General features: G+C 37.6%; 1 protein-coding gene across 1 annotated transcript in view; it reads right to left on the reverse strand.

Moving 5' to 3' along the window:
- Positions 1-542: 542 nt before the first annotated feature.
- Positions 543-16,557, reverse strand: part of Gpr158 (G protein-coupled receptor 158) — a 528,628-nt gene continuing 512,613 nt past the window's right edge. The window contains exons 8-11 of the mRNA XM_055593813.1: positions 16,286-16,424; positions 10,103-10,208; positions 5,801-5,947; positions 543-5,071 (exon numbers count right to left, since the gene is read on the reverse strand). Coding sequence (XP_055449788.1) covers positions 3,602-5,071; positions 5,801-5,947; positions 10,103-10,208; positions 16,286-16,424 — 1,862 coding nt within the window. The 3' untranslated portion in view covers positions 543-3,601. The remainder of the gene's footprint in view (positions 5,072-5,800; positions 5,948-10,102; positions 10,209-16,285; positions 16,425-16,557) is intronic.

Genomic DNA, 16,557 nt, shown 5'->3' on the forward strand with positions numbered 1-16,557 from the left:
TTTGGATCTGTCACTCTCCTTGTGGAGCTCCTGTCCTCTTCAGGTCTTACTATCTCTCACTTCTTTCATAAGATTCCCTGCTCTCTTCCCAAAGTTTAGCTATGAGTCTCAACATCTGCCTCGATACCCTGCAGGTGATTTCTTTACTAATGACTTGAGCACATCCTACTTAAAGTTTTTGTTACCATTCAGTACAGTGGGATAGCACAGTGTTTAACTGAAACACTTCTTGCAACACCATGCCCAGTTACCTAGTCAGTTTTACACTGTCCCTTGTATGTCTGATATTTTTCTGAGATTTAGCTCCAGAGAACTTTAGTTCTCTAACTGACCTTTCCTTAGCTCCGTGACTTAGTGATGCCCATTGGTGTACTAAGTGCAGACCGAATATTCTTATAAGCTGAGTATTCTTGGAAACCTTGTTTATCTTTATATCATCACAGTTTAGCAGACTTCCTGGTGTGTGTATTGAATAAACAAAGAAGTCTAAACTGAATGGTAGGAACTTTTAAAAATCACAATCACTTATACGTTTTCCTGGCACCAAATGATCTTTTTATTGTCAAAGATAGGCAACAAGAAGACGCACGTGTGCATGCATACATACACACACAGACACACACACGCACACATGGGCATCAATGTCAAATATATATGTAATTCCTTTGATTGAGTTGGATAAATATAATCAACTTTTGATAGATGAACACACTAATCATTTTCATATAAATGTTTTATTGCAGAGAAGTTCCAGTTATTACATGCTATAACACATCACAACAGAAATTAACTAAATATTTCATGGTGGGATGCTGTAGATTCAGATAATAGTTTTAGAAGAACCACAGATTAAGTGAAAAGACTTACAGATTTGTTGACTCTACAACTCTTGGCTGCTAAATGTTAGAAGTCAAAGGCAGTGCGTTGTCAGTCCTACCTATCACCACTTGCATGCAGAAATCTAGGAAGCAAATACAAGACAACTGTCGGGTTTCAGTCCGTATTGCCACCGCAGCTCACAAGGGGTGGAGTAATAATGTATGTTGTAAAGCATTTAATTCTTGCATAAAATATACACTTCTATTAAGACTGATATAAATCTACTTATTTATAAACCCTGGCTAAAACAATGACAGAATGCAGCCTGCACATGCATCAAAAAGGACAACCTAGCAAATGTTTGTGAGACCTTCACACTCTATGCACTTTCTATTGCTTTCAGCCTGGGAAAACAGCTTCCAGAATGACAGAGTTCAATTTCTTTTGGTGATATGTAGTGACAATGAAACTCTAGGAAGGACCCTAAGCATTTGTGCTGACTTGTGATGGTGGAGAATAATCTATGTGGGACAGACTGTCACTAAGGTATAATTTAGCAAATCTTCTGTAAGCCACATGTCAAGCAGGATCATTCTGATGTGCAATAAATGTCGGTGACAGTTGCCTGCTTAAATCTCAGAGGTGATCAAGTGCTAACAGATCTCAGATACAAGTGAAACAAGTACATGAGTCTAGAAACTCTAAACCAAGTTCACAAATGCTCCTCAAATAGTATTCTAAAGTCATGTAATAGATAGGCTTTGATGGATAAGAAAGGGATGATAGAACTTAATGAAAGCAGTAGTTAAAAATAAAACTTCTATAACTCTCCAAACCTACCCCACCAACCTGAGTAATGCATAAAGCAAACAATTAGGCAAGGGCAATTTATGGCAACTATTCAAGTGCTTGCTTGCTCCTGAATAAAAAAATAAACACTGACAAAAGTTTGATGACAGATACAAAGAATTCTGATTCTATTTCCACTGAGAATAAGAAATACCTTGTATTTACCCTCTCATTCCTTCTCCCCATCTTGCATCCTCCTAGCAAATTCTCCTTGTTGCTCACCAAATGTAAAACAGTCCCTTTGGAGGGAAATGTCTTGGCTAAGTAAGCAGTTGTTTGGTGTTTATGGTGGGAGGAACACAAGCCTGGGCTGTAGTTTTTAATTATTCATCTTTAAACAAAATGTGACTGAATTTTGGCATTTCATTTAAAGATCAAAATCCTGACAGCTAAGTCAGCAGCTGAGGATGCTCATGCTAGGAGATCAGTATGGAATGCAGCAACTTCTATCAGGTATGCTTCGAAGGCTGCAAACAAACCGTATGCCTTGCATTTTGAGCTAGGTGGTTTGTGATAACAGTTTGCCAGACTTGTAAGTTCTGCTCCTGGGGAGAAAGAAGAACCCATACCACCTCATGGGCTTTGAGTAAATCAGGTTATAAAATCTCTTTGGGATTTGAGTCCAGCAAGTTCTATACTTAGGTGTAGCAATCAATAAAAGTTTATGAGAATAAATAGTTTAAAGTAATTTAAAATATCATATTTTCAGTATACCTAATAAAAATATATACATACAATGATCTTGATTCTATTGTTAATTTTTCTCTTTATAAAAATAATCCCTTGAAAGCGCTACCTTCCTGTGCTTGTCATGAAAGGCAATTTTCTGTACCTGCAGTATGCTCTCATTCTTACAGCATTCCTAGACTTTCCCTCTTCTGTTGGTAATAATGTACAGCACAGTTTCTTCACTTGGCTTCTTCCTTAGGAAATGCTAATATAAAATACTGAAAGAGTTAAAAAGAACAATGCATTGGGATGATTGAGCTCTGACTTGGAACAAACAATGGATAAGTTGTCCTTAACTTACTGAGACATATGACTAAGCAGGACCACTTGATTTCCAAGATTAATAAAGCTTCAGAGTCCGTATAAGAAGTGCCCAACAAATAACTCAACTTATATTTTAAAAAATTAAGACATTACAACAAACCTTGATGGAAAATAATAAAGTCAAATCCAACTTCATTAGATAAACCATAGCCCAAACTAAAAGTTTCCATTATAACAGTTATGTCTTCCTAAGTCAGAGAAAGCTTACTGTACTCCAAGAATCAACTACAGTTGATAGATAACAGGTATTTGATAGGTTGCAATGACAATTGAGTAGCTGCAGATTACATAAATGTGTTGTGTCACATAATATCAAAGTTATTTGCAAAAATTATACAATCTGGAATGCTGGAGTATGAGACACAACAATGTAGTGAAACATACATTTTAAGAAAATGAGAGCAATCGTGTATATAAAAGATATTGGGGTGCATTTTTAGCAGTGCTACTAAGATTAAATGAGTAAAATAGGTCTTTTCAGTTGGCTACTTAGAACTACAGTCACTGGTATCTAACCTTTCCTCATCTTAACATTTCATGCCTTCACCCTCTGCGCCTTCTGGTTAATCTTCCTCAGGACCACTCAATCCCATGGGTAAAGATGGAGCAGTCTCTCAAACAAGATGAAATGCTAAGCTTTCCCCAGCATTACTTGGGGAATGACTTTTCATGGCTGAGTCAGACTTCCTCCTGATGCACAGCTGCCTTTTGACTTTCTTTAGTCCATTCCTTCACATTCCCACACTATGTGCCATATTTCCCCAGGCTAGCAAAGATTCCTAGGTAATTTTTATTTTCAAGATTTATTTATTTTTTTATCAAACTCAGGATTACCCCTTTCCTTCTCAGGGTGCTACACTTTGAAAGTGTCCCAGACCTTCTATTTCCGAGGCCCTGCTCTCTTATTTGTAATTAAAGCAGAGAAGGGGGTTAACGCTACACTTCTTTCAGGGTCTGGCTGCTCTAGGGTCTCAAACTCCCAGGGGCACACTTCAGCTCGTGATGTTAATGTTTGGTGGGAGTTATTACTGGAGTTACAGGAGCCGGAAGTGATATGCACAGAGGATGTCTGTTTCTCCTGGTCTCCCATTTGGCTGAGATTTTCATTCTCTACTTTTGATGCTACAGCTTTGAGGGGCAGTTCTTCATATTGCGTAGCACACTTATTGGTTGTGTAGAGTTGACTTCCATTCTCCTCTCTGGCTCTCCCTGGGAGAACTGGAGTCTTAGAAATCAGACGATTTTCATCTTCCAAAAGGGACTGACTATGGCTCTCCCAGGGGCACAACTCTGTCTTATCTGTGCTCTTGTGACTGGCTTGGTGAAGACCTTCAGCTGTTTTAGGCTTGTGCTGGGCCTTCTCCTTCAAGGAAGAAGCTGGATTTTGTTCCACTTCAGAAGCTGCAATTGATACGTGTTTTTGAGCTTTTGGTTCTGAAGGCACAAGACCAGGGGTCAGGTCATAAACTTCCCAAGGGCACACTTCTCCGATGTCAAAATTGTCCTTTATCTGGGTGGTGCTGGGGCTCAGGTCAGGACTGGCAGTGGGGAGGTTGACCTGCTGTTTCATAATCCCAGATTTCTGAGGCTTTCTTAGTTCCTCCAAATGACTGGAGTTTGGGAGGCCAGAATCTTTAGCCTCTGCATTATCCGAATTTGAGTATTTCCTGTTTGTCTCTCTCTCTTTTGGCAGAGGTTTCTGGGACTTAGTTCGGTCTTCCATACCTAAAGTCTGGGTTTTCCCAGCCAGCCCGAGTGTCTTCTCCTTGGCACTTGCAATGACACTGAGTGACTTCTGTAACATGGACGTGCGCGGGTGCCCAGATTTCTTCTCTGAGCTGAGGTTGTGAGCACTGGCAGACTTGCACACCAAAGGCATCGACTCTGTGGAATCCGCTTCAGTGTCTTCTTTGAGCTTTTGTGTCAGTTTTTTACTTGACAGCGATTCTAAGGTCGAATTTTCGGTGGCCTCCTCCTCTTGGCTCTCCATGGGCAGGCTGCTTGACTCTTCTGTTTGGTCTCTCACATGGTCATACGTGCTGTGGGATTTCTTGAGAGAGAAGATTCGGTTTTTCAGGGACTCCTCCTTGTGTCTCCCCGTGTTCCCTAAGGATTCTGTGGGGTTCTTCCGGACAAGGCCTGTCCCCTTGGCCGCGCTGTGGTCTGTGGCCTCCTTGTCCTCTTTGGAGCACTGCCTGCTAACTGTCTCTGGGATCTCAGTGATGCGCCTCATGATGGACCGGCCTAAGCCCTTTTTAGAGCACCGCTTTTTCTGTAGGTGGGGGTTGTTTGTGATCATCTTCTTGCGCTTGTATATTTCTAACTGGGCGTAGAGTTTTTTCAGCTCATCCTGTCAGGACAAGAGGATATTAAAAAAGGCACAGGTTTAGTTTTACAAAGAGAAAATACCGGAGTGGTGTCTACATAAACAAGATTGAGCTTTCTCAGACAACTGTAATGACTGCATTTTAATTTGTTCTTGTTCTTAACTTTCTAGTAATTTTGTGGGTTTTTTCTTATATAAACTTTAAACTTTAAGACATGAATTCATAGGTTTTACCTTTGCTTCATGGCATAAAGACACAGAATTTTCAACTTTTGCAGTCAAGACTGAGTCCAGATTATAACAAAACCTAGCATCCTGACTATTCCTGAACAGTACCTTTGTGGAGTGTTGGAAGCCTTTTGTAGCTATTGATATATTCATGACTGGTGCCAGATGAACCTGGAAACAGCAGTCTAAAAGAACTTCTTCCTACAGAGGTTGGTCCATTTGCATGCATTATATTAAGTAAGCCTCTGCTGATATGCCGGTTTTACCTTGCTAAAAGCATGGTATGTCAATAATGCCAGTCAAGATTAGGAAGTATGACCAAGGCAAGTGTAAGGGCTGAGGCAGCTTTGTGCAGCATAATTATACCATGATTCTACACTGTGGTGCTACTTCAGTGGTGCCTTCAGTCTCAAATAGACATCCTCTTTCTCTTCAAACAGAGACAGAGTGCATACACATGCCTCAATCCATACATGCTTGTCTGTATCAGTGGCATAAATTGAACTAAAGTCCCTCTGACCTTACCCGAATGTCCTCTGGATCTAGGCTATGCTCACTCCAGGCTGAATTGATACTGCTGTTCAGGTAGGATCCAGAACGACCCATGTCCAGCTCATCTTCATATGCTTCTGTAGCAATGTCGTCACGGGGATTATTGCTTGAACGGGAGAACTGCAGTAGAGAGTCAGTGTGAGCTGGAGCCATCAACCCACGTTTAGACAGCACCATTTTATCAGTGTGAGCTGGAGCCATCAACCCACGTTTAGAAAGCACCATTTTATCAGTGTGAGCTGGAGCCATCAACCCACGTTTAGACAGCACCATTTTATCAGGTGCTAATGAGGGCTTTATCTCTTAATTGAGATGGAGTAAGCCACAAAACTTACCAACAATTGGCTGTGATTTGCTTTCCCTGGAATGTGCTGGAGCTGTGGGAGAGGCAACATTCACTCTGCTCACTAAATCCCTCCACCTCTACCCTTGTCTCTATGTTGGGCTCCCAGCATTAATTGAATTTACTCATTTTCTGAAAATTAAAACAAGTAGAAAAGTAGAAGTATCATAAGAAAGTCTCCCTAGGAGAAACTATCTGATAAACTAGTGTATACATGAAAACTTTTTTGATATATAATATAATAATTTCTACTTCAGTGATAATCTGTTCATCTACACACATAATTATCCCTGAAGACAGGAATGTGACTCTCCAGCTACTACATCTGGCTTTAGATAAAATAATCTTTCAAAACACAGGAGACAGGATATGTAATCCTAAGCACACCTTGTTCATTAGGGAACAAGTAAGTCATAGGACCCCTAAAGCACACAGTATCTTGTTTATTGATGTCTCACTTGGACAGAATTTAAATTAAAATGAAAAAAATTCACTGACATTACAGATTTCTCTTCAAGCATATCATTTACCATATTTTGTTTATTATAATGTGATATTATTTAATTTTTTTGTGCTTCTCTGTGTTTTCCTTAGGTATTGAAGTCAGGAAAAATGAGCTGGGTGAGCAATTGAAGGCAGGAAAGAGAATAAGAACAATGTAGCCACAGCTTATACAACATGTAAACAATGTTTTATGAAATTTGAGATAACATTTTAGTAAACGTAGAGCCTCTTGTCCCAGCTTATCAATAGTTCAAATATTTCTTTTAAAAGTTAATATATTGAGACAGCACCACCAAACAGACAACTGTCACCAACATTGATGCAAATGAAAGCAAAATGGAACTCAGGTTTGTGCACAATGAAGTCTGTGCTCAGTATTACTTGGGACTAGAATCTTGAGTAATTCTCAGAGTGCATTTGTACTTAAAATTTAATAGATCATTTCTTTCATGACACAAATATTTTTAAAGGTGGCTTTTATTAAACAGGTAGCTTAACCAACTGTGTTGTTTATAATGTCAACTTTGACACAACTTAGAATCACCTGGAGAAAACAGTCTCAGTTGAGTAATTGTCTTAATCAGATTGATTCATGAGCATGTCTGTTGGGACCATTTTGGTTACTAATTGATATAGGAAGGCCTCTACTACTGTGGGTGTCATCATGCCCTAGGCAATGGGGCCTGGACGACATAAGATGAAAGAATGCTAGATGAAGCAATCAATTAGTATTACTGCATTCTTTTTTTTCTCTGCTCTTGAATATGGATGTGATGTGCCTATTCACTATGTTTTTGCCTCAACTTCGCCTTGACTGCAATGGACTATGGCTTGAAACTGTAAGTCAAATAAACTCCTTCTTCCCTCATTGTGTTTTATTACAGCAACAGGCACAAAACTAGAATACCCATTATACATTAGTATGTAATAATATGGGAAGCAGCAATTTTCCATTTAACAACAATCTGTGTTTTGTAATTAGAACTTATTGAAAACCATAGCGACTAAATCTTCATTTTCATCTTTTCTTGTGAGACCCACAGGCACCATGGATTTAAAGATATGAGTGGTCAATATGCTAGAGACTCAGAAGGTACTGGTTATACCACCTAGAGGGCACTTAGATGAACAGAATTGTTCTCAACAAACTCTTCCACATAATTGTAAGTTTAAGAAAAGTCAAGAGGTAGGGTTATAGCCAAGTGGTAGAATCTGTGTTTGACATGCTCAAGGCCCTGTGTTTGATCCCCAGCCACCATAAAAATTAAACACAAACAGGCATTTGTCAGATATACATTTCTTGCTTAACATTTTCTTTAGAACTTTATCTAAAATGCAAGTTTAAATATTTATCTTACTTATTTTTGCTCTCGCTCCACTTAAATACAGCTATCAGAACAGTTTTTACCCTTGTGTTGTGATTATTCTAAGTGCTAGCAAAGTCTCTCAATAATACTTGGTTAGCTTAAAGATCATGTTAGTGTATCAAAAGGTTGTGCAGACGTTGCCAGTGTTGGATCCTGGAGTATTTTCACCCTCAGAAAGAACTCTGGAACCATTGACACTATCACTTCTAGTATCCCCTTTCTGTGTAGGACAAACCACTATTCTTCTTTTGTCTTCAGATTTGCCATTCTGGACATTCTATATAGATGGACTTGTGAAACACGTTGTGGCCCTCTGAGCTTGGCCTTTTACCTGGCATTAAGTGTTCATGATTTGCACAGGCTGTAGTATATATACATTTATATATACTACAAATGTATATATATATATACATTTGTGTATATATATACGTATATATACACAATATATATGTATATATATACAAAATATATATGTATATATATACATATATATACATTTGTGTGTATAGATATATACATATTTGTATATTAATGTGAAGAGGGTATGTGTGTGTGCATGGGTATGTGTGCATATGTATTTGTGTATTAATGTGGTAGGCATACATGTGTACACATGAGTGTTTGTCTCTGTGTGTGTCTGTATATATGTGCATGTAGAGGCCAGGAGCATACTGTCCACCTTATTTTTTAGACAGAGTTTCTCACTTGCTTGGTACTCTCCTAGCAGGCTCCGCTGATGCGAGCGCCAGGAGCCCATCTGTGTCTGACTGCTCAGCACTGGGATTATAACTATGTATCACTACATCTGGCTTCTTTTTACATGGATTCCGGGGATTGAACTTGCTTGGGCTTTCGTGGTTGTATGGCAAATGCCTTACTGACTGATGATATACTCAGCTTGCATCAAATTCATTTTTATTGACAAATAATATTTCATTATAAAAATATCATATTATACTAATACATTTATCAGCTGGTAAACATCCAGACTCTTATGAATAATGGTGCTGTGAACATTAATATACAAGGTGAACATAGATTTACATTCTCTTTGCAGATCAGTAACAATTTATAGAAGGAACAGTATCAATAGCCATCAATCTAATAAATATAAAATTTGTATTTCAAAATTTTAAAGAGCTTAGATAACTACAATAAGAGGGTACTCTATGAAAACAGTGTGGTTAGTTAACATAACTCAGGGAGGCAGAAAAATAGACATGAATGTTGTTTGTAATTCTTTTGTCTTTTCATTCAGATTTAACCTAAGGGTTAAGAGTGAGAGGTAAGATGAAGCCAGAAGTGAAAGATAAGAAACCACAATTGTAGGTTTAGCTGTAATACAATGTTTCTATGTATACTGCAAAATGGTAGTGATAATAATTACAATACTGTAACTTATATAATCTTCTTTTAGCTCCAACTCTTATGTTATCTTATTTTATCCTGAGGACTTTTACCTCTGAGGAAACTGAAATTCAGATCAGAACCTTGGCTGATGTTACAGTACACAGCTAACTAAAGGTAAATAACAATCTAGAATCTACATCTTCTGAGTCCTGAGTAATTTTCCCATTTCCTTTTAAAACCTAGGCATATCTTAGCAAAATATACCACTATAGACATTCCTCTAAACATAATATTACATTTACTGATTTCTATTTACACAAAAATTCAAGATTTCATTGAAGGTGAAAATAGAGGTTCTTTTTTCAAAAAGCATGATAACTCTTTGAAAAACAGCTGATCCTGTCAGCTTCAGCAAGGGTGGCTTTGAATTTCATAAAGAGTAAGAGCAAAGTAGAAATAAAATGTATTTGTAAAGGTGCTAAAAGAGATAATGGCTTCTGGTATAAATTAAGGTACTTAAAGTTTATTTAAGATGTTTAATAAATTCCCAACAAAAGCAGACACTCGTTTTCATGAGGAGAAATATTAAAAACAATCATTGGAGCATCAAGCAGAGCTCCACACTCCCTTTGTCCATAGTGGCAGGTATTTTAAAAAGAAGTAATAACTCCACAAGCCTTCAGACAGTTGCTGGTAAAAATAGGAGAATACCTTTGGAATCAAAAGCAGCCCAATTGTGACTGTCACAGTCAAGTGAGTGTGTGCAAAGTACAGCATCAGCATCCAGTCAGGCTGAAGTCTTGAGGTCAGCACAAACCTGAAAGGAAAGTTCTTCATGTTAGCAGTCAACAGAGAAATTTTTGCTTCAAAAGCTACCATGCTTGAAAACATTTCCTCCTAATGTATTTAAAAAAGAAAAGAAAAAAGGCTGTTTCTATAACTTATCTTTTCATCACCAAAAAATAAAAGTGTAGATGACTTTCAGATTGGCAGGGATGTGAAGTTATTACTTAAGGTTGTGCCTACATATAGACCAAGCTAATCTTTTATGTTTACATATATTATTATGATGTGTGTATGTGTGTGTGTTGTTTCTACAAAGCTAAGAATGCACACGAGTTCAAAACAGAAGTTAAAGACTGGTAGTATAGGCAACTTTAGTTGCAAGTCACATCTGAATAGATTCTTGTAACATTCTTTATGTTAAAAACATTAGCTGAAATGAAGGAGGGAAAGGAGTAGTTAATTATTTACTTGTATTTGTAAATAATCTCAAAACCTTCAATGAACAATACAGTAGATAAATAAATGTGCTAATAATTTTTGAGAGGCCCCCTTATTTATTTTCATTCTTCTTTTGTGGTGCTGGGGCTCAGTCTCTTCTGTTTACTGTATAAACATTTGTTATCTGTGAGCACCATGCTAAACAAGATAAATCTCTTAAAATAAAGCATTGGTGTGTTAAAAAAATCATCAAATTGCCTTAAATAATTTATAATATAATATTTAGAATAATCTCCAGTGAGGGCTTTATAAATCCCTCTTCAAGCTGCTGAGGAGGGTTCAGTACTGAAGCCTGCTTTAGACCTCCTGCTAACTCACAGGTGAATATGCAAACAGACCTCTGTTTAAAAGGGTCCCTCCCCATGCCCAAAAAAGGGCCTGTTCTCATAAAGGTCTTATTGTAATTAAACCCTCATTTTAATTTTCCACATAGACTGTATATTCCCAAATGATCAATATACTATTTTACTGCTTTAGAAACTAGAGAATTAGAATTTTGTTTCAATGACACATAAAATGTGAAAAGTTTTCCTCTGTGGCCTGGGTAAGGCTGCTCCCCCCTCAGGGGGAGGTAATTAAAGAACAAGCCACTGAGTTCATGTCAGAGACAGTTTCTGTTCCCATTACTAGGAAACCCACTTTGGAGACTGAGCTGCCACGAGCTACATCTGTGCCGGGGTTCTAGGGGTTCTAAGTTATCCCTATGCATGGTCCTTGGCTGGAGTATCAGTCTCAGAAAAGACCACTGGACTCAGAACTTTTTGATCTGTTGCTCTCCTGGAGCTCCTGTCCCCTCCAGTTCTTCCTATCTCCCTTCTTTCATAAGATTCCCTGCACTCTGCCCAAAGTTTGGCTATGAATCTCAGCATCTGCTTTTGATACCCTGCTGGGTAGTCTTTCAGAGGCCCTCTGTTGCCTTCTCACTTGCTTGGTACTCTCCTAGCAGGCTTTACACCTTTCCTGTTGCCTCTTTTCTCCCTCTTCCCATGTCCATCCACTTTGCCTTTCTGCATGAGGATCGATCATCTTACCCTGGGTCTTCCTCCTTGCTTGGCTTCTTTAGGTGTACAGATTTTAGTATGTTTATCCTATATTATATGGCTAATATCCACTTATAAGTGAGTATATACATTATGTGGCTTTCTGCTTCTGGGATACCTCACTCAGGATGATCTTTTCTAGATCCCACTATTTGCTTGCAAATTGCATGATTTCCTTGTTTTTAATTGCTGAGTAGTATTCCATTGTGTAAATGCACCACAATTTTCCTATCCATTCCTCAGTTGAGGGACATCTGGGTTGTTTCCAGATTCTGGCTACAACAAATAAAGTTGCTATGAACATGGTTGATCAAATGTCCTTGTATACCAGGCCACAGAGAAAAACAATGCAGCCAGTCCTGATGAGACCTGATAGTCTAGGGTCAGATGAAAGGGGAGGAGGACCTCCCCAATCAGTGGACTTGGGGAGGGGCATGGGAGGAGATGAGGGGAGAGTGGGATTAGGAGGGGATGAGGGAAGGGGCTACAGCAGGGATACAAAGTGAATAAACTGTAATTTATACAAATATAAATAAAATTCTAAGAAGTTAAAAAAACCTGGAAAATATTTTTTTGAAAAGTTTACACACTAATACATTTCATAGTGTTAGTGTTTATTTTATTATTATTCATGTGCACATGTGAATGTGGGCATATGTGTGCAGGAGCCTGTGGAGACCAGAAACTATTTTTGATTTCTGTAGTTTTACAATTACAGGCAGTTGTGACCTGCCTAGTAAGGATGCTGGGAACAAAACCCTGCTCCTCAGGAAGAACAACAAGCTCTCTCAATTACTGAGACATCTCTTCTCATTAATAGTTATAATTATTAATTATAATTATAATTATGATTAAAAAATAAACATATTAATGGCTAAAAGCAACTAAGCTAATTTTTAAATCAGTGTATCACATTCATGACAAATTTGTGATTTGCAATGACAATTAAGGAAATCAACATTACTAATTTTTAAAGCAAAAATGCCAGCAATATTACTTTCTCATTTACCGACCCCACCCCTCCTTTTAGAACATTAAGCTAAAGTAGAAGCTCATGCTCATCCAGATTGGGAAGATATTTCCCTATGCTTCTAGAGACATGGAAAACTAAACCCACACATGGAAGTGCAGGACACTGATGACAGCTCACATGTCCTTAAAAAGGCCATTCTGGACTGCCACCTTCTCTCATTCCTTTGTGAGAAAAGGGGCCTTACTTAGGTATTGAATGTATTTAATGTTTCCTTTATTCAAGGGTGATAAATATGAATGATGTGCCGTAGAGAAAATAATATAAACTCAGTCATTCAGGGGCCACTGCAAATACTGGAGCAGAAAAGCACATCAGTGGAAATGGATTTATGTCTGTGAGCACCCTTTTGAAGAGAAATCCTGTCTCATAGACTAAGGCAAATATGTGCTCTACTTCACAAGCTACTGTCTGTATCCAGAAGGAGGGCTGATTCCCTATACTTTAAGTGAAAACTGTGGCTCTTCAAAAAATTACTTTGAAATAATGCTGCTATTAATTACTTTTGATTTAATCAGCCTTAAATTACTGCCAGGTTTTAGTTTTGGCTAGAAATTTCTTAAGAAAGTGGTTTTTTTTTTAAATTTTTTTATTTAACTTTTATTAATTACACTTTATTCATTTTGTATCCCCAGAAAGTAGTTTTAAAGCTTCAATTTTAAAAATGGTATTTCAGGTGTGCAAAAACAGATCTGAAATCCAGGAGCATAGCAGTATTTAAAAATAAAGCAAACACAATAAAATCTTGCAGGTTCCTAAAGGGTCACTTTGTGCCAGCTCTAAAAGCCAGTAAATGACTAGTACAGAGCACGGGAAGGGTCTTCACACATTTTTCTTCAGGATTTAGTTACTTGACATTGGTTTATTTTTGTGTAATCTCACAATTTTATAAGAATGAAAATAAATATATACATGATAAAATTTCATACACATGTAATATATGTACAACATAAAGTTTCATATTTGAAGAGGACCGGGAAGAACACATATGTCATACTGATAGCATGCCTCTTCTAAAACCAGAATCTTAGTCAACAATATTTTATTCAAGAAAAAAGAAAACTAAAATGGATCTTGTTTATTAAAGAATATTTTACTGCTTCTATTCTTGGGATTTTCTAAACATCAGAATAATTGATCCCATGTGTAAATAAGGCCTTAAAATATTTGTTTTTACATATTAGTTCTATTACTTTCCTCCACCTATGCTCTTAATCAATGTTCTATATACCTACTGAGTAAAACTATAATTTCATTCATTTGTCCTTTCTAGCCATACAAATTCCAAAATTTATAATGACTCAAATACATGCACATACATAAAAATACCTGGAGTGTTGTGCCACTGTCCTAACAGTGTTTACCTTTGGGGATTGTGAATGAACTTCTTTCTTAACTGTTTTATGGTTTTTCCATAGTGACTACATGTTACCTCATTATTATAGTATCTTTGGAATTTTATGTAAGAAACAATTTAGTTGTCTGTTGACCTGGGCTTGCTTAAATTTCCAAATCCATTAAAAATCATATTTAGTGATGAGACCTAACTGACAAGGATCAGAAGGAAGGAAAAGAAGACCTTCCCTATCAGTGGACTTGGGGAGGGGCATGCATGCAGAGGGTGGAGGAAAGGAGGGATTGGGACGAGAGGAGGGAGGGAACCACAGGGGGGATACAAAGTGAATAAAGTGTAATTAATAAAGAAAAAATATGTGAAAAAAACAAATAAGGGTGCTATAAACATGAAAAAAATCATATTTAGTAATAAAACCAAGCAGACAGGTACATTAAGGCCACTTCTTTGAACTTCTTAAAGTTGAGTAATTTTTTTTTTTCTATGAAAGCTGGCAGCTTACTATGGGACCAAAAACAAACAAACAAACAAACAAAACCAATAAAAGCAGAAAACTCCTTCTCACTCCATAGTCCAGTTGTGATAATAGCAGGCCTGGTGAATCTCCTAAGAGGGGCTTTTTAGCACTCTGTGTGTTCTGAGAGTCTAACATGCACCTTGTCTGGTTACAGAAACGTGTGCTTGTTAAATCTTAACACACTAGTCACAAAAGGTGACATCACTTGGAAGGCAATCTTTAGCTTTATCCCATAAGATTATGACAAGGTCTTCTGCTCTGACTTGTCCAACAGTCTGGATCCAGAGCATTCCCTCTCTGACCTGAGTACCTTATTCCAGTAGACATAAGAAGTCTTTTTCCTTCGGCTTATTTTTAATTTCATATTCTGTTCTCCATCACTGCTTTCCTATGCCTTATTTTCTTTATTTTTTATTTTCTTCTCATTTTTATTTCTCCATCTCTGGAGGTGCAGCAAGGTAAAAGCTGGTCAAGTTCCCCTGACTCCTGACCTGATGGGGTTTCCACAGTAGATAACCTTCTGTTTTTGTTTAAAAGTTTAAGCACTACAACTGCTATAGTGTCACATTCTCTCTGGCATCATCGGGTCCCAACGGTCTGAATTTTGGTTAAATGAGAGACAAGCATCTAGAGAAACTTCCTCATGTTCCCAAGTCTCCTGTTCTACCCTAACTCCAGGGAACTCTGAACATCAGAAGAATATGAACCTTAACCCTTTCATCAGACAAAGACACTCAACATTTCTAATTACAGTCTTAAGTGTATCCTAATTTTCAGTATTTTTTTCAAGCAATTAGATGACATTTTTGGTGTTGTCAATAAAATGCTAGGATTCCTTTTTTATCTAGCTCCTGAGATTTTCATTTTGTTTTCTATTACAAAGCACGGGAAAGGTCTCAAAAGTAAAATGTACAGTTTCATTTGTCCATCCTTCCTCCTTTCTACTCCTCTGCTGAAGAGGTACATGAGACAATCACAGATCAATGGCTAGTTGATCAATTCTAGGCTCAGAGGTCATACCTAAAACAGGAGGATGCCAGGGAGACATGGACACAACAATCCAGTCATCACACTGAGCAGGAATTCAGTAGAACCCATACACATGAGTTGTCTGAGCACTAAGAGTTTGGAAGCATAGACAAGCATATTAAATGTGAATAAAAAGGGATGAGTTTTTATTAACTTACAGCTACTTTATCACATATGTGTCTGTTGTAACTTAGTAAATTAAGTACCACATATAAATAATTCCCCATGGAACTAATCCTCAAAAGAAATGAAGTTAGGGCTGGAGAAATGGCTCAGTGATTAAGAGCACTGTCTGCTTTTCCAAAGGTCATGAGTTCAATTCCCAGCTACCACAACCATCTATAAAAAGTGAACTGATTCCCTCTTCTGGCAGGCGTAAATGCAGCTAGAACACTCATATATAAAATAAATAAACTTAAAAAAGTATAAAAAAAAAGAAATGAAGTTAGGAAGAAGACAACCCATCTGACGGCATTAAGGGCAACAAGACTCACCTGCCATTTCTGCAACAAATTAGGTATTCATAAACCTTTATCCTTCTTAAATATTTCCATTATTCATCTTTTCCAGCTTTGCCACTTAGAGCGCAACACATCCCACAAATACAACAGTGTTGGTATCACCTCCAAGGATCACTTACCTAATTGTGTGAAATATAGCTGTGATAATGAGCTCATTGTGAACTGCAACAGCCATGTAGCGTGGCTCATGGAATGCTGAAGGGACTGTCCGCACTGCATAGCAGAAATAAATGCCCCACAAGAGGAATAAAAATTCAGCTGTTAGAAGAACAAACAATTCCTCATTAGTATGATAGCTTAAAAACAGAAAATTTAACTTCTTTGTTTCTTTTTATTGTAGAAACAAAATCTTAGATTCTTTCAGGGTTCCATTCATATAAAGATATAAATA

Source organism: Psammomys obesus, unplaced genomic scaffold (assembly GCF_907164565.1).
Source record: "Psammomys obesus unplaced genomic scaffold, mPsaObe1.curated_primary_1811, whole genome shotgun sequence".
Lineage (NCBI taxonomy): Eukaryota > Metazoa > Chordata > Mammalia > Rodentia > Muridae > Psammomys > Psammomys obesus.